Raw genomic sequence first — 17456 nt, forward strand, 5'->3', positions numbered from 1 at the left:
GACCATGCTGTGAGTGCCTCACTGCATGGAAATATAAACAATAAAAATGAGAAGTTAATGACAAAAGGTAAATGCAGACTCAGTATTTCTGTGTTGAATAACACCCTCCAGAAATTACAGCCATAGGAAACGAGAAACTCTTTTCATTTTCAAAACTTGAATGCTCTGGATCAAAAACTAGGGAGAATTCATGTCAGAAAGTTTGAAAGAGCTGAACACAAAGGGCTTGGGTTGCTGTTGTAGTTCAGTCTTGCAGGACCACGGAATTTGCAAAGAAATTGCATAATTTAACAGGGATATCAGTGTTTCCATGGGTAAAAAACCAGCCCGGTAATTATGGGGTTGCCAGTTGACAGCAATTCCTGGGAAAATGATGCAACAGCTGTGAAGGAGTTGGATTAACTTTGAGAATTACAGGAGAATAAAATTGATACAAATCAACACACGGCTGTGGAAATCAGGTCTTGTCAAACTAATTGAATTGATGGCACGTTTGAAAAGAAATCAGATTTAGTGAATATAAATAACACAAGAAGCACCATAAAGGATGTGATGTGACAAATCCACGTTATTTTAGGAGGACTCTGAGAGGTTTTCTTGGAGAATGTGCTGGAATCCAGCTGGGGTTGGATTGTTCCTGTTTGTGTTTTACCCCTGCAGTAACAAAATATTCCCCAAAAATGGATTGCACGGTCAGGCCACCCTCACCAGGAGAGAGCAGCTGAGAACTGGATGCGCCATAAAATTTCTCCCCATCTCTGGCCTTTAAAAGCAGCTCCTTTATCCCCCTCCCCTTTCTGTCCAGAATCCATTAACCCTTCCTAGCCCAGCAAAGCACCAGGACACCCCTCTGGAGGGCCCCCACCACGAATTCCCTGATTTTCATGGCAGTGAACAAGGCAGCAGCAGCTCCAGCATCTCCTGGCCGAGCTCAGACATTTCAGCAAACAGCCCCAGCTGTGTTTTGTGCAGGAAAAACGTGATTTGATTCCTGCTCAGAGCCGTGGCTAACACGCTCAGGCCGTGACCACAACCGTGCTGTTCCTAAATAAAACCTCCCAGCTCAGAGCAGGGGCACAGCTGCTGCTGCTGCTGCTGTCACAGGTCCTGTTTGCTCACTGGGACAGCAGTGACACCACCAGGGCTGGCAGGGCCAGGTGGCACCAGCGGCTGAGAACAAGCCAGTCACCAGCTTGAGGGCACAAAGCTCTCCTAGAGCCTGTGGTTCTGCTTCCAGGAGAGCCTGAACTGGAGGGAAGCAGTCCCTGGACTCCAGGAAGACTCAGCAGTTATTTATAGGAGGCAAAGAAGGAGCAGGGGACATGAGGGGCTGCAGCCAGGCCAGGCATTCCTGCTCCCCCTCGGGCCCCAGGGCTGGTGCCAGGCAGCTCCTGCTGCTCCTTCATTCCCTGCTCCATGAAAAAGGGCTCAGCATTCCCTCCCCGGGCAGGATGGGGCCAGCTCTGCCTGTGCCCAGGTCACAGGGATGGGCTGAGAGCGGAAAAAGTAAACACAAAACTTGAATGCTCTGGTTGAAAAAATAGAATTCACATTAGAAAGTTTGGAAGTATGAAAGGGCAGCACAAGGTTCCTCCTCTGGGTCTCCCTCCCGCTGCAGGGAAAGCTGTCAGCAGCACTGGGAGCTCTGGGGAGGCCAAACTGGGTTTGATGGCAGGAGAGGTGTAAATCAGCCTGGCTCTGCAGCCTCTGGGGCTTTTCCCAGAGGTGTCCAGCATCAGCAGCACCTCTGTCCTGGGACAAGGGGAAGGGTGACACAGTGGGGACACTCCCAGCACCAAATTCCTGCTGGGAATACAAAACCCCCCACACCCACCCAGCCCCCCAACACCCTCAGCAGAGCCTGGGACTGGGATTTGGTATAAAAAAACTCCTCCTTTTAGCTCAGCTGTGCCACAGCAGAGCCTTCCAAAGTGGTTTGGGCCCCTCTGGCCTCCTCTACCAACACCCCCAGCAGCTCAAAGCCAGGAGCAGTGACCCCCAGGCAGATGAGATCTCATAGAATCACATCCCAAGGCAGAAGGGATCCACTAGATCCGAGTTCAACCTCAGGTCCTGCCCAGACACCCCAGGAACCCCACCCTGTCCCTTAGAGCACTGTCCAAATGCTCCTGGAGCTCTGGGACCCCTTGCCTGGGGAGCCTGTTCCGTGCCCAAACAGCCTCTGGGGGAAGAACCTTTCTCTGATCTCCATCCCAAACCCTCCCCTGGCACAACCTGGAGCTCTCCCAGCTGCTCAGGCAGATGCAGAGCAGTGAAACTCTGCCTGAGGGTCCTTCCCCTTCCCCTTCCCTGGAAAGCAGGGAGCAGCCCCAGGAGGCAGCCAAGGAAGGATGCACGAAGCAGGATCCAGTATCCAAGAAAATGTCTTTATTTATTGTACACGTTGGCTTCTATTGCTTGGATCCCCTCCCCAGTCCCACGTAGTGCAAAAAATTCAGAGAAACAGAGTTCCACATAAATAAAGTGGGATAAATTACAGAGAAATCAAAGTGACAACGCTTGGACATGGATCTAGACCAGGTGTGCCCAGCAGGGAGGCCAAGGGAGCCTCTGCCCCCAAATCAGGGCAGGGGCTCCTGCCTGGCCCTGCTGGGAAAATCCCCCAGAGCCGGAGCCCCCGGGCTCGGGGACGCTGCTCCACTGGGAATTCAGACAAGGAACACCTCGGGTGAGACACCACGGACTAAAACTGGCAGGGAAGCCACACACAGAGTTGTTCTCCTCCCCTCAGACAGGGTTGCTATGCACAGACAGACAGACAGACAGACAGACACAGACACGCGTCCCCTCCGAGCTCTCCTCCTCCTCCTCCTCTTCCTCGGCAGGGGACGTGCAGCACCAGGAGCAATCCCACCCTGGCACAATCTCCCAGGGCAGATGCTGACACCTCGTGTCCACACAGTGTGGGTCGGGGGGGAGGGGGGGGGGTTCGGGACCCCCCAAAAGATGCTAGGGAATTTCTGGGGAATTGTTTTGCCCTTTCCTTCCTCCTCCCTCGGGTGCAGGCATGCAGGGAGCACCTGCATAGTTGGGGCAGCAGAGACAAGATGCTCCTCCTTGCTGGGTTTCCATGGCTCAGGCTCAGTGGGATATTGCTCAGGACCCAGCCAGGGGGCACAGGAGTCCCCCTGTCCCTGTCCCTGCTGCTCAGGGAGCACCACACATCTGCAGTGTGACCACTGAAGGTTCACATGGAGGCCGAGGGCACGTGGCACCAAAATTCTCCTCAGCTGCTGCATTTCTCCCTTCCCTCAGGTTTTGCTCCCAAGGCACAGATCCCTCGCCCCTGTGCAGCAGCCCCAGCTGGAGCAGAGGCTGAGCCACTGCCACATCTCATTCCCTGCTTGAAACCAGCCCTGTTTCACCCCTGCACTGCAGCTCCTGCCTGGGCTCCACTTCCCCTTCGTTCCTGGCTTCTCCTGAACTCCTCAGCACTTCGGACCAAGCCCAGCACCAGCCCCTTCCACCTCTCCATGGGGCTTTTGGGCTAACCCCAAAGCCAGGGACACCCTGATGTGAGCCCAGCAGGAGAGGGAAATCCTGACCTTGGTTACAGGAATGGGATGGAAAGGGTTGAGAGCTCGCTCGGGTAGAAACACATGCACAAAACAGAGCAGATCTCACTGATTTCATCTTTTTTTTTTTGAACAAAGCAGATTCCTCTGACCTTCCTGGGGCAGCTCACGTGGGCCAGGAGACAACTGCAGAGCCTGGACACTCACAGGGTCCTCTGCAGGACAGGGAAACAGGAGAGCTGCTGAGCTGTGACAGGCTGGGGCAGTGAGAAGGGGACAAAAAGAAGATTTAGAGCCTGTTCCAAAAGCCAAAAAGGCTCCTCAGACTGAGAAGCTCACACTGTCCTTGAGGAGAGGCCGGAGGGGGAAGCAGCCCTGGTTTTCAGAAGCTGCTGGGAATTCTAGGTGTACAACGTGAGGCACTGTGAGTGGGCTTGGAAAACCTGCAGGCACCTGTCAGGGAAAATCAGACTGCCAAGAAAAGGATCTGAAAGTTGGGGAGTCCCTGTCTCATTTTAAACTCTTCTCTCACCCCCCCCAAAAAAGGAGAAATCTCTTGCTACTCGAAATTCAGTCCCACAAGTACCACACGAGTGGAATCTAAGCTCTGTGAGTGAGAACCGGGGAGTGGGGAGGGGGGAAAGGAGAAAGGGAAAAGGAATGAGTTGCAAACAGCTGGAGCAGATTTCCAATGCTACATTTGAACACGATTGAGGTACCAGTGGTTGAGTCTGTGGCACGGAGAGCACCTGACCTGTGCCTCAGCTCACACACAGAACACACCCTGAAAACAGCACACCACGGGGCCCTGCCTCCAGGACAGGCCTTACAGTGCTAATTTATCCAACATCTAGCTCATTAGAGTGGTTGCTTAATTGTCAGGGAGTTGCTAATTGGGGATGGTCCCTCCTGCACTGCTTTTGGCATCTCATACACGCACACACCCCACCCATCCACAGAGAACTTCTTCCAGGGCACAGGAATCATCTCCTCAAGTAATGAGAAAAGGAACTGCATCCCTCCTGCTGCCTCAAGAGCAGAGGGGATGGGGCATACCAGGGCAGTGTAAAAAATAAAGGGATATGAAGTCATATTAGCGTTCAAATAAAAAAAGGCAAATAAAAAAAATTAATACCCAACAAAGTAATGCCAGGCAATCCTCCTCTTTCAGAAGGCTGGACTGTTCTTTTTCCAAGAACCGATTCCTTCCCACAAACCCAGAGTCTGCTTTGCAGAGAGGGGAACAGCAAACAGGCCAGGCCATTCCAGGACCACGTGCAGAAAGTCCCAGCCCTGGAGCCTGGGCCAGACACGGCAGCGATGGCACCAAGGTCCCCTGGCCACCTGCCCGGCTGGGCACTCCCCGGGAGTGGCACCTCAGTGGGTCAGGGGAGCACAGGAGGGGTCAGGATGCTGCATCCAGCTTTGCCTCTGACCCTCCCCATCCTGCAGGGCCGTGCCTGGGCTGGGCTTCTTCTCTTGGCGTGGTTAAGGCATCAAAGAGACACCCTCAGAGCCAGGCAGCGGCCCCAGAGCAGTGCACACAGCCTGGGGCTGAGTTTGGCTACAGTGACATTCAGAGGAGCGGGGTGGCACACTGGCCATGTCCCCAGGGCCACCGCAGGGCTGGCAGTGCCCGATGGCAGGGCCGGAGCGCAGCAATCCCAGAAGCAGCAATGGTTTGAGTTCCCCCTGCCCAAAAGAGCTTTTTGTTTTGGGGGGGGGGGGGGGGGGTGGGGGGTGGTGCTGGATGAGTCTGTCCATAGGGAGAGCCCACTCTGGGAAGGGCCGGCCCTGGAAGCACATTTGGTGTCCCCATAGGTGTCCCCAGAGCCCCCCAGGAGATCTGTGGGGTCTGTGGGGTCTGTGCTCCCCGCTCAGCTGCCAGCGCTGGCCCCCGGGGCTGAGGCACGGCCGGGCTCGGTGTCAAAGGCTCGTGGAGGACACCGAGAGGGTGGGTGAGGAGGGTGGGGGGAAGTTGAGGAGCTCCAGCACGGCCACCCCCACGCTGCTCCGGCGGGTGAACATGCACGAGGCTGCCACCCACTTGTTGGTGCGGGGGTTGTACTTCTCGATGGAGTTCAGGCTGGAGCTGCCATCGTTGCCACCCACGGCGTAAAGCCACCCGTCCATGGCCACTAGGTCGTGGGTGCTCCTGGAAGGACAGTGCAGAGATCACAGGGGTGAGGCTGGGAGGTGTGGGGGGAGCTCAGCACTGCAGAGAGCTGCCCAGAGCTCCGGCACCCCATAAACACCCCCTGAAAATGAACTGTGGGGGAACAAACAGAGAGCGCAGCACGGAGCCACAGATCTCCCCATTTCACTCTGGCACTCTTGTCCAAACCCCATCAAATACCAAACCCCATCAAATGCCAAACCCCATCAAATACCAAATCCCCTCAAATACTAAGCTTCATCAAATAACAAAGCCCATCAAATACCAAACCCCATCAAATACCAAATGTCATCAAATACCAATTCCATCAAATACCAAACTTCATCAAATACCAAACTTCATCAAATACCAAATCCCCTCAAATACTAAGCCTCATCAAATAACAAAGCCCATCAAATACCAAACCCTATCAAATACCAAACCCCATCAAATACCAAACTTCATCAAATACCAAACCCTCTGAGCCCCAAATCCTTGCAAGCCTTAATTGCTCCCACAGCCGAGCAGCATCTGGTTCTTTACAGTCACACAAACTGCTGGGGACAAATCCCTTTGCAGAACATCCCTGCTGTGCCCTCCTGGCACACCCTCCAACCCCTGCTGGCACAGCAGGAGCGTGGTGAGCCAGTCACAAACCCTAAACCCCCCTGATGTGCCTGTGTTTTACGGTTTGCAAGGCACAGCCAGGTGGGATCCCCGCTCCTGCTGCAGCAGCTGAGGCTGCAGAGGGGGCTCAGCCCCCCTTACCTGCGGATGTTCATGGGGGCCACGCTCTCCCAGGTGTTGGATTTGGGGTTGTAACGCTCCACAGAGTTAAGGCAACTGGTGCCATCATTGCCACCAGCCACGTAGAGCATCCCCTCGAGCACGGCCACGCCCGCGCTGCTCCTGCGGCTCAGCATGTTGGCAATGGGGCTCCAGGTGTTGATCTGGGGACAGGGAACACATCAGCATCCACAGGGCATCTCCCACACATCCCTGCCAGCTCAGTCCTGCTCTGACCACACACAAAAACTCTTTTGGGGGGACCTCAGATCTTTCCTGCCCTCTCCCACAGGAGGAATCTCTGCTGGCTCGGCAGAGCAGCAGGAGCCACCCCAGGGGCACAGAGATCCCAGTTGTGTCCCAGCTGAATGCCAGCCCTGCCACAGGGGTTGAGCTGGATCTATTTCCAATCTGTGTGAGTGCAGCTTGGCCTTTGCAGCTCAGGAAAAGCCTCCAGGACCTTCCCTCTGATCTTCCTGCAGCCACCGACCCTGCTGGAGCAGGGCTGTGTGTCCCTGGGCATAGCACGTGTCCCCAGCCTGCCACACTCCCCAGGCTGGGTGTGCAGTCATCAGGAGCTCAGCTGGAACTGGGAACAGCTCAGGGCATGGATGGGATCCCTACAGAACTACAGGCACTGGGGACAGAGGTTGTTCTGGTGGCCAAAACCTCACAGGTCACTTTGCTCAGGATTGCACCCTGTCCCTGCTGATCCACCTCACCTGACCTCACCTGACCTCACCTCACCGCCATGCAGGGTGGGTGCCTTCCAGGCACCCCTGAAGAGGGGAGAAGCAGAAGAGTCACCCAAATCTCCCAGATTTACCTGGGGCTCATACTTCTCCACCGTGGCTAAGTGTGATGAGCTGTCGTAGCCCCCAACTGCATAGAGGTTGCCTTCTGCAAAGACAGCCACAGAAGCACAGGGATGAGCTAAAGACACATCCCTGTCCCAGCACAGCCCCCCAGAACTTCACAGGTACCACTCTGGAGGTGCCCACACAGGTTCAGTCTGAGCCCCCCCTGCCCCATGCAGCTCCTCCCAGCCCGGCTCCCTCCCCTTCCAGCAGCAGTGGTGTGAAATATTCATCAGGCAGCTCCTCGACAAAGCTTCCCAGAGAGCTCCTTCTGCTGCTTCTTGACCTCCTCCTTACGGAGCTGCCAGTGCTCCCTGCCGGAGCCCCGGGGTATTTTTCGAGGAGGAGGCTGGAGCAGGGGAATGCCAGGATCGGCTGTGGCAGGCTCAGGAGGAGCTGGGGATGGAGGGGAGGGGAGCTCTGAGTCAGCAGCGAGAGCTGAGAGCAGAGAGCAGGGCAGGGGACAGGCATGGGGACACTGGGACAGGTGGGAAGCATACCCAGGGAGATCCACCTGAAGTGAGAATAGGGCTGGGATCATCACTGAAAGGATTGCCCTCCTCTCACAGTGAATAAGGCTGTCCCTTCCTTTCCAGCCACAGGTGATCACCCACAGGCAGCCCTTCACCCCAAACTGGAAGGGAACAATTTGTGGGAGCTGCCTCCAGTGCATGACAAACCCCAGTTATTGCGAGGCTGAGAAGGGAGCACATCAGGACGTGGCAGAGGGGGCAGGAACTGGGACAGAACAGCAGAAAGAAGCCCCAGAAGTGCAGCAGAGCCTGCCCAGGACCCCCCCAGCCCCCTGGCAGCACCCACCTAGCGTGGCCACACGGACGTAGCGTCTGCGGGTGCTCATGGCAGCGATGGAGGTCCAGGTGCCTGTCAGGGGGTCGTACCTCTCTGCACTGCAGCAGGCAGGGACACAGGGACAAAAGGTGGGACACTGGAAAAGCCCAGGTCAGAGCTCTTGGACAGGGGCAGCTCCCAAGGGAGATGGGGATAGACAGGGGAACAGAGGGAGGAGCTGACACAGGCTGGGTTCTGTTGGGGCTACAAAGTGAGGGATTTTCCACTGGAAGAAGGAGCTGAGTTGCAAAACACCTACAGAAGGGGCAGGAGCAGGGCTGCCAGCTCCAAGGACAGTGCATGCAGGAGCAGGGAGGGCTGGAGCAAGGCAATCCCTACCTGTTGAGGCACGAGGCCCCATCGTACCCCCCAGCAGCATAGAGGAGCCCATGAAGGGCTGCCACACCCAGGCAGCTCCTCCTGGTGCCCATGGACACCTCGGGCTGCCAGGAGTTGGTGACAGGGTCATAGGACTCCACTGTGGCCAGGTCAGAGGTCCCATCGTAGCTGCAGGGAGAGAAGGGGACAAGAGGCTGCTCAGAGAGAAGCTACGGCTGCCCCTGGATCCCTGGAAGTGCCCAGGCTGGATAGGGTTTGGAGCAAGCTGGGATGGTGGAAGGTGCCCCTGCCCATGCCAGGTGAATGGGATGAAATGAGCTTTAAGCTTCCAACCCAAACCACTCGTGAATTCTAAATAAAATAAGAGGGAAATACCCCAGTCCAGGAGGCAGAATGATCCTGCACAGAGCAAAGAAGAAACTTTCCCATGGCTACCCCAGAGACTGGGGCCACGCTGACTCCAGCAGGCCCTGCTGACCACAGCAACACCCTCCCCAGCTGCTCCCTGCCCCATCCCGTTCCCCCTTACCCTCCCACGGCGTAGAGCTTGTTGCCAATGGCCGCGACGCCCACGCGGGCCCTGCGCGTGGACATGGAGGCCACCATGTGCCAGCGGTCCGTGCGCGTGTCGTAGGCCTCGCAGTCCCCGTGGATGGCAAACAGGCTCCCTCCACCTGCTCCGAGGGAGCAAACACAGCCCCCCCCAAAAAAAATAATTCAGGATAGGGCTGGGATTTGGGGGCTAGAGGGGCGGCAGGGCCTTACCCACAGCGAAGAGCACGGTGCTGGCCCCCTCGCAGCGCCGCGGCCGCGTCCGGCTGTTGCTCAGGACCCCTCTCTGCTCGGGCATCAGGTGGTACTTGAGGGCCTCGATCAGCAGGTCCTTGCACTCCGAGTGGTGCCGCACCAGCAGCTCCGTGTCCACGTTGCTCATGAGGAAATCCCGGCTGAGCAGAGGCAGCCGCACGCACTTCATGAGCTGGGGGGGACAGCAGAGCAAGCCTTGGGGATGTGGGGAAAGGGTTAAACTAAAAGGGGATACGTTGAGGTCAGGGATCAGGGAGAAACTCTACACTCTGAGGGTGGTGGGACCCTGGTACAGGTTGCCTTGGGGTTGCTCCATCCCTGGAAGTGTTTGAGGCCAAGTTGGAGAGAGCTGGGATAGTGAAAGGTGTCCCTGCCCATGGCACGGAGGGAATGAGATGGGATTTGAGGTCTTTTCCAGCCTGGACTGGAAGTAGTAGGACAGGGACCTGCTGTTCTTGCCCTGTCCTGCAGCTTCCTCCAGCCGTGTGCCCACCCAGCCCAAGCACTCAGAGCTGCGGGCAGAACCAGACACCCCTCCCAGCACTCTCACCTCATTCCCAGCACACTCTCAGCCCCTTCCCAGCACTCCCTCCCCATTCCCAGCACTTTCCCCCCCTCCCAGCACTCTCACCCTGGGCACGTGCTGTCTCCTGCTGTCCACGTCGTGTTTGACCCAGCTGAGCACAGCCCTGTACACCTCCTCCTCCGAGGGCACGTTGAGGCTGTCGCTGGAAATGAGGTCCAGCACCTGCAGGGTGGGGTGGGGAGGGCAGTGCAGGTTGGTGTGGAGTGGGAGGAAAGGAGATATTCCCAGCTCCCAGCACGTGGAACAGCAGAGCTCTGCCTCCTGCACATGCCTGGGGGGTCCAAACAGCAACTGGGTGCCCCAAAAGCAGAGGTGCAGCTTTGTGGGGACATCTCTGACCATTCTCCCTGGCTCTTCCTCCACCCTGTGGCCGAGGCTGCTGCAATGTCCCTGCCATCAGGGAGATGGCTCTGCTGGCATTTGTCCCTTCCGTATTTCCTGGGACAGACCCAGGAGCCCTGGCTGCTCCCAGGACTGTCCCTTCACCTGCCAAGGGCTGCAGAGCTGCAGCAGGGGGAGCTGTGAGATTGTCACACCCTCCTCTCATTGCCACTGGCCCGGGAATAGGTGGAGGTGTGTGATCCTGCTGAGGGACACACAGGGCAAGGACTGGGAATTGCTGCTGCCCGGGGAGACGAGCCACGGGCCACATTTGCACCACATGATGACCACAAAGAAACATTATCTGAGCTGATTTAAACATCCCAGCCACGTGCCCAGGGCAGCCAGCACCCATTCCCTGGGCTGTGCTCCCAGAGTCAGGGCAGTGTGTTCAGAGCTCACCTGGCAAGCACCAGTGGCCAAAATTACCCCCTTTCCTACCCTGCTATCCTTATTTCCCATGGGGTTCAAGCTGACAGAGCTCTTCCCACAAATTGAACAGAGTGGGGCCAAAGCCCAGAACCTGGGTACAAGTCCCTGCCAAACCCTGTCCCCCTCTTGGGCTTTTCCTTCACAGACAGAGCAGGAAAAGCTTTGCTACACCCAGACCTCCACACTGCCAGTGAGGCCTCACCTGTTTAAGGGGCAGCAACATGAACTCCTCTGTCTTGGACACCTCCACGAAGTGCTGGAGGACGTACTTGTGGGCAGACTTGAGGAGGTCACTGCAGGAGTGGGTGTCAGCAAAGCCCCGGATGCCCAGGCAGTTGGAGGGGTCGAGCTGGCTGAGCAGGAACTTGCAGCAAGCATCCCGCACACCATTGAGCTGAAGCAGGCTGGCAGCAGGAAGAAGGGTCTGGCACAGTAGAAAAGAATGGGGGAAAAGGGAGTTTCCAGAGCAAAGAAATGATTTTTCACCCTTGTCCCACTGCGAGGCACGAGCAGAGCGGGTTTGGTGAGCACCTCCAGGCACAGAAGCACAGAAATGACAGAGCACTCCTGGTTTCTAAGGTAAAGAACAGCTGGGAAGGACACCTGGAACACCCTGGGAAGGGAAGCAGCTAAACTCTCTGACCACTGCCAGATCCAGCTGCCAGCACAGGAACAGCTGGCAGCACTGAGCAGGAGGAGAGAGGAGTCCCCAGGAGGCAAATGTGGGACAGAACAGCTTTGTGGAGAAGGGGGATTTGGGGAAAAGCTCCTACCTGCACATTCCCCTCTCCCACCACGATCTCAGCTGTGTAGGCATACTGCACCAGCTGCTCCAGAGCCTGGGGGTCGATGTCATGCAGTGTCACATGGGTCTGGCGGCTCTCACTCATCTCATCTGGGGCAAAGGACACAAAAAATGAACAATCCCCCATCCAAGCAGGGCTGTTTCCCCACAGGAGGATGCATAGAATGAGCTGCATCCACTTCTGCATCCCCAGCCCAGGGAGGTTTTCTATCCAGCTCTAGGGAATGGGGACCAGGACTGGAGGAGGAACACCAGGATCCTGTGCAGGGGGCTGAGGGCAAAGGGAATAAAGGAAGGGAGTGAAATGGAGGATTTAACCAGGCATGGAATGAGCTTCATCCACCTCCACACCACAGCCCAGGGAGGTTTTCTGCCCAGCTCTTAGCAAGGAGAAGCTGGAGGAACTGGGGGCCAGGACAGCAGAAAGGGCATCAGGATCCCTGAGCAAGGAGCTGAGGGCAAAGGGAATAAAGGAAGGGAGTGAAATGGAGGATTTAACCAGGCATGGAACAAGTGGTTCGTTTTTGGAAGGTTTCCTGCCCAGCTCCAGGGATTGAGAGCCAGATCTGCAGGATGGGGGACAGGATCTTGTGCAGCAGGAGAACACCAGGATCAAAAGGGATTCGGGGAAGGCAGTGAAATGAGGAATATCCCAGCTCTCACTCACAGAAATGAAACACGAAAGGGCAGGGCAGTGAGAGCAGGGAAAGGATTTGGAGAGGGGAGGGCTGTGAGACTGTCCCCGGGGAACAGAGGACTCTACTTGCTTGTGAACATGGCGTGGAAGTAGGGGCTGCACGATGCCAGCACCACCTTGTGGGCCTTGATCTCCTTGGCGGCCACGTGCAGGACGATGTCGCAGAGCAGCCCCCGCTGCCGCATGCGGTTCATGCACACGAAGGCATCGTGGTAGTGACGCTTGGAGTTGTGAGAGATGCTGTGCCCGTCACGGTTCAGGAGCTGCACACCCCCCTCCATGGCTGTGGTGGGCAGGGAAGGGGGGTGTCCCTTCCCACCGCCTCTGGAGTGGGGGAAAGCAAAGGGTTAAGCAGGTTTTAGTTCTGTGTGGTCCCCGTGCTCAAACACCCTGTGTTTGAGCTGAGAGCGACCCTGGTGGGGAAATGTCACTTGGTTCAAAGAGGGGAAATTCAGGTTCAATTCTTCCTTCTGGGAGGGTGGAATGGATTTCCCAGAGAAGCTGTGGCTGCCCCTGGATCACTGGAAGCGTCCCAGGCCAGGCTGGATGGAGCTCAGAGCACCCTGGGATAGTGGAAACCATCCCTGCCCATGGAACCAGAGGATTTTTACAGTCCCTCTCAACCCAAACCATTCTGTGATTCTAGGAAAACAAAACCTGCCTGATTCAAGGAACATTTATTCACGCAGAGATTTCCTCCCCCTGGTGCTGTTTGCATCCAGGCTGCTCCGAAAGGCCTTTGGCTGCCTCTGTGCTAGAGAGCCAGGGATGGCGAGGGGATGACTGAGCAGCAGGAGGAAGGAGGGGGAGGCAGCAGCAGGGAAAAAGGCAGCTTGAATCAAAACCGAGCTGCCCCCGCATCCCTGCGGCGAGAGAATCCCCTCAGCCTCCCTCTCCTCGCACACCTCCACATCAGCCCTGCTGAGCCTAAAAATAGCAGCCCAGCATCCTGTGCCTGCTCAGCCACGGATGCAGCCAGCTCTTCCCTTTTTGAAGAGCAGTTGTAGCACGTACGAGAGTCTGGGGGAGGAAAGGAAAGATGAATAAACATGTTTCCTGCGTGGGGAGAAGCCTGCCATGCCCTTTTCTATTTGCATCACCCGGGAGTGCTACGAGATTGCTGCTCTCCCTGGCAGGGGAGGGCTCAGGGGCAGAGGCAGCAGGGCCTGCTGGTGCTTTCCAGCAGGGATAGCAGGATGTCACCGTGCCCACGGCAGAAGGAAGGGCCCAGGAGTGTGGTCTTGTCCTCCAACATCCCACTTTGGGGAGCTGCAGCACCCCAGGACAGCCCATATCTCCTAACTCACATCTGCTGGATGAGATGCCCACAGAAAGGAGGATTTTTGTTATTAGCATCCCTACCTGGGCTCCAGAGGGTCAGGGTTCAGCTCCAGAGCTCCTTTCCCAGAGCCTCCCCACCTCTATCCCCATCCCCAGCTGCAAGCCCCAGGGTTCTGCTCTGCCTGGGCTGGTTTCTCTGTGTCATCCCTGCTGAGCACAGTTGTCCCCATCAGTATTTCAGTCATGTCCCTCCTCCAGAGCTCCCTCCTGTCCCTCCAGGGGGCTGGGAGGGAGGGACAGGAGCTCCTGGCTCCACAGCAGGGGCAGGGCTTGGTGGGGACAGAGCAGGGCAGAGCTGGGGACAGTGGCATTGCCACTCCTGGGAGATTTGTGAGGAAGGGTCTGGCACGCTGGGGCAGCACCCAGAGGGCACGGCAGGGTGGAGGTTTCCAAAAAGTTGGAAGCGCTGGGCTCCCTTCCAGCCCCGCCACGAGTCACGGCATGGCCCTGGGCGAGTGACAAGGGTGACACTGTTCTCTGTCCTCCCTCGCAGTGACCCCCACGGGCAGGAGGCAGAGCTCAGTGCCCTCTCCCTGCACACCTCTCCAGGGATGGCACAGGGCTGTGCCACCCATCCTGGGTGACACCACCACGCTGTCACCCAGCCTCTGACACAGCGCAGCAGGGAGGTGCCACCCCGGCCACTGCACTGCCACTGGGCTCCGTGGGTGTCCCCAAGCCAGGGGACAGTCCTGGCAGCCCAAGCCAGCTGTGCTTGGTGATTTTTTTGGCTCCAGCCTCCCAGAGGAGCTGCTCACCCTGCCACCAGCCCCATGGGACGGTGTCACCCTCCCAGAGCCCTGGCACGGGGCTGGTTGAAGCCCTTGCAGTGGGTACAGTCCCCACTGTCCCCTCTTTAGTGCCACTGTCCCCTCTTCAGTGCCACTGACCCCTCCCAAGAACTTGTTCCCACCAGAGCTCTTCTGCTTTAAGGGATCAGAACAAAACCAGTATGGAAAAAGGGATGGAACACCCCAGTGCTGCTCCCTGTGCTCAACTCCCCACCTCGCTGGCAGCTCTAAATATTCCTCATTTCCTTGTTCAAACTTCATTCCCAGGAAATGAGGGTCTGTGGGATGTAATTAATGGGGAACACTGCCTGCACCACAGGAGACAGTGGAGCAGTGTCCAGAGCTCCAGAGGGGGAAGCACAAGCCCACGTTTGTGGGCAGCAGCAGCAGTGCACGTGTCCCCACGGGCTGGGACGGATGTGCTGCCTCCCTTGGAATAACTCTGAGGTTATGGCACAAAAAAAAAAAAAAAAAAAAAAAAAAAAAAAAAGCCAAAAAAAAAAAGAGGCGTTTGTTTGGCTTCTCTGCGCCAGAGCGTGGCCATGCATAACAGCTCTGTTAATTAATGCAAATGATCCCTGCCCAAAGGGAGGCCTGTTCTCTCCGCACAAAAAAAACATATTTTGCTGGGAGTGAAAAGAAGTGTGCTGAGCAATAAACAGGGAACAGAGGATCCTCTAGGGAGAACTTCCAAGCCTGCCCTTTCCCCATGGAGAATAGCTTTTTGTTGACAGCCTGGATGGGGATTTTGTGTCTGGCAGGAGGGCTGGGAGGCAGCAGGGACACATCCTGTGCAGCTGCTCTGATGGTGGGGACAGGGGATCGGGGGACAGCCCCCGTGCCCTCAGGTCTGACACGCACTCAGCCTTAAATCCATCCCCTCCGTGCGTCCCCAGCCCTTTGTGCCACATCCCTGCGTGCCTCCCTCCTGGAAAATCAGCTGTTTGTGCACAGCTCGGTGAATCCCACACAAGTGCTGCCTTTGGAGAGGGCACAAAGCCCTCGCTGGCACTCGGCTCGAGCCCAGGGTGTCACAGCAGCACAAGCCAGGTCTGCAAGGTGGCACCGTGGTGGTGCCAGGTTCCCTTCCAGGGCTGCAGCCAGAGCAGTGCCTTCCAAAATGGCACAGCCAAACTCCCCCTGGGATGGAGCAAAAGCTTGGATCCCAGGGGAAGGAGAGGATCACATTTTTTCATCAATAATCAAATGCCAGGGCTGTTTCCACAGCTACAGCACACCTGCACTGCCCTTACCCCTCAAACTCAGACATCCCAAACCATTCCTTCTTTCAGAGGGCCAACCACAAAATAAATTGCATCTCCCTTCCCCACAACAAACACAAGCAGAGAGGATGGGAACCATTCAGCTGTGCCTGTCCAGGACCCAGATGCAAGGCAGGCCCTGATTCCAGGCAGTTGTCCCCACCAGGATGTGTCACATCAGTGTCACCGACACAGAAAATGAAGCGCTCTGGGGTCCAGTCCTTCCTGAGCCCTTGCCAGGCTCTGCCTGCACCCAGGGAGCTCAGACAGGCCCTGACAGCAGCAGCAGCTCCCGTTCACATCGGGTTCATTGTGTGCTCAGGCTGCGCTCAGAGGGAGGGAGCTGCTCCGGGAGCAGGGGATGCTCTGAGCTGCAGATCCTCAGCGCTCCCCATGGCTGAGTTTTGAACCTCTACAGAGGTCAGGGCCGAGATTTTGAATGGAAATGTGGCAGCAAGGGAGCTGTCCCTCCTGGAACCAGCCCTGCCTTCAGGAAGGAGATAGGAACTGGGGAGCTGGCAGTACCAGGGAAGATGGAACCCCTCGGTGAAGACACAAGAACACACAAATAGGGAGAGCAGCGGGGCCAAGGAGCACAGCCCAGCCCTAAAAACCCCTCCTAACCTCCTCTCCTCCATTCCCTCTGCCCCTGCCCTCCCTGGCCAAGCTCCTGCTGCTCCTGCAGCTCCTTGGAATGAATCTGCTGCCAGGGAGCCTCAAGGCAGGGCAGGGCAGCACAGACAGCGCTGAGTCTGCAGGACTGAGAATCCCTCCAGCTCCCAGGAGGGTTGGGGCTTTTTTTTTTTCCTTTTTCTTCTTTTTTTTTTTTTTTAAATGAATTAGGCATAACTGACACGCACTGAATCCTCCTGTCTAGACATCTGCAGAGAAGTGACAAGCTGCCAGGGAGGATGTGGAGCCTCGGCAAGGGGGTGGGGAGGACAGGGAAAAGCTGCACTCACTTGCCAGCTCCAGGCACAGAGACAGTGCTGGCTCCAGGCAAGAAGGGCACTCAGCACACTGACCTCGGCAGAGCCTCTCCCTGGGCTGCCATCAGTGGGCCCTGGTGCCCACACCAGGCTGGAGGTCTCTGCTAATTAAAGCCTCGCTCCTCGTTACTCCCGGGGAGTCTTGTTTGGAAGCTCCAAATCGCTCTAAGTCACCCCCAAAAAGTGAGAGGGAGGACCACAAGGCAGAGGCTCAATGCCCTGGGATATTCTCATATCTCAGAGGGATGAAGGGCATCCTCATGTCAACCTTCTCCTCACCTCCCACGGGCAGCAGCTCTTCCTTCAGACACCTCCAAACTCAGCTTTTGTCTCCTGTGTTTTGCGGCTCCAAGCAAGATTCCATGGTTGAGGGATTCCCAGGCATCTGCGCCAATATTTGGGTCATTTTCAAGTAATTGGTTGTGAGGGTCAACCTCACAAGGAGGTTTGGACTGCTGAGTTCCCAGGTTAGGGAGAAACAAAGAATGGAAAGGGATTCTTGCCTTGAGGCGCCCAGCTGCACTGGGACTCCCACAGTCCAGCACAAAGCACAGCAAAATCTGGGCAAAACCAGCCCTGTGGCTCTGAGAGGAGCTGGAAATGTGGGTCACGTCCTGGCTGCCCTTCCCAGTGTCCCCAGCAGCCACGGCAGAGGAGCTCTATGCCATCCCGTGCTGGTTTATGGCACAGGCAGTGAGTGCCAAACCTCGTCACACAGAGCACCAGCCCTGCCCAGGCAGCCACTGCCCATCCCCGTGCAGCTCCTGCTCTCTGCTGTGCCAAAATCTCTGCGCTCAGCTCGTTTTTTCAGACAGCTAAACGCAAGGGGAGAGAGCTCAGGCC

General features: G+C 56.7%; 1 protein-coding gene across 1 annotated transcript; it reads right to left on the reverse strand.

The window, feature by feature from the left end:
• Positions 1–5462: 5462 nt before the first annotated feature.
• Positions 5463–12511, reverse strand: KLHL17 (kelch like family member 17). The gene is made up of 11 exons (XM_062507515.1): positions 12301–12511; positions 11502–11623; positions 10931–11152; positions 9961–10077; positions 9288–9501; positions 9052–9196; positions 8523–8690; positions 8154–8242; positions 7304–7377; positions 6460–6641; positions 5463–5691 (listed from the first exon to the last, which is right to left on the reverse strand). Exons 1-11 carry the CDS (start codon positions 12509–12511, stop codon positions 5463–5465), a joined length of 1773 nt encoding a protein of 590 aa, XP_062363499.1.
• Positions 12512–17456: the final 4945 nt, after the last annotated feature.

This window comes from Cinclus cinclus, chromosome 23 (assembly GCF_963662255.1).
Source record: "Cinclus cinclus chromosome 23, bCinCin1.1, whole genome shotgun sequence".
In the NCBI taxonomy this organism is placed as follows: Eukaryota; Metazoa; Chordata; class Aves; order Passeriformes; family Cinclidae; genus Cinclus; species Cinclus cinclus.

Coding starts and splice junctions, on each gene's coding strand:
- KLHL17 (XM_062507515.1), bottom strand. CDS start 12,511: ATGGAGGGGGGTGTGCAGCTCCTGAACCGTGACGGGCACAGCATCTCT. Junction 7,378..8,153: donor CGTCCGTGTGGCCACGCTAG/GTGGGTGCTGCC, acceptor CTGTCTTTGCAG/AAGGCAACCTCTATGCAGTT. Junction 5,692..6,459: donor GCCCCCATGAACATCCGCAG/GTAAGGGGGGCT, acceptor CTGTCCTTCCAG/GAGCACCCACGACCTAGTGG.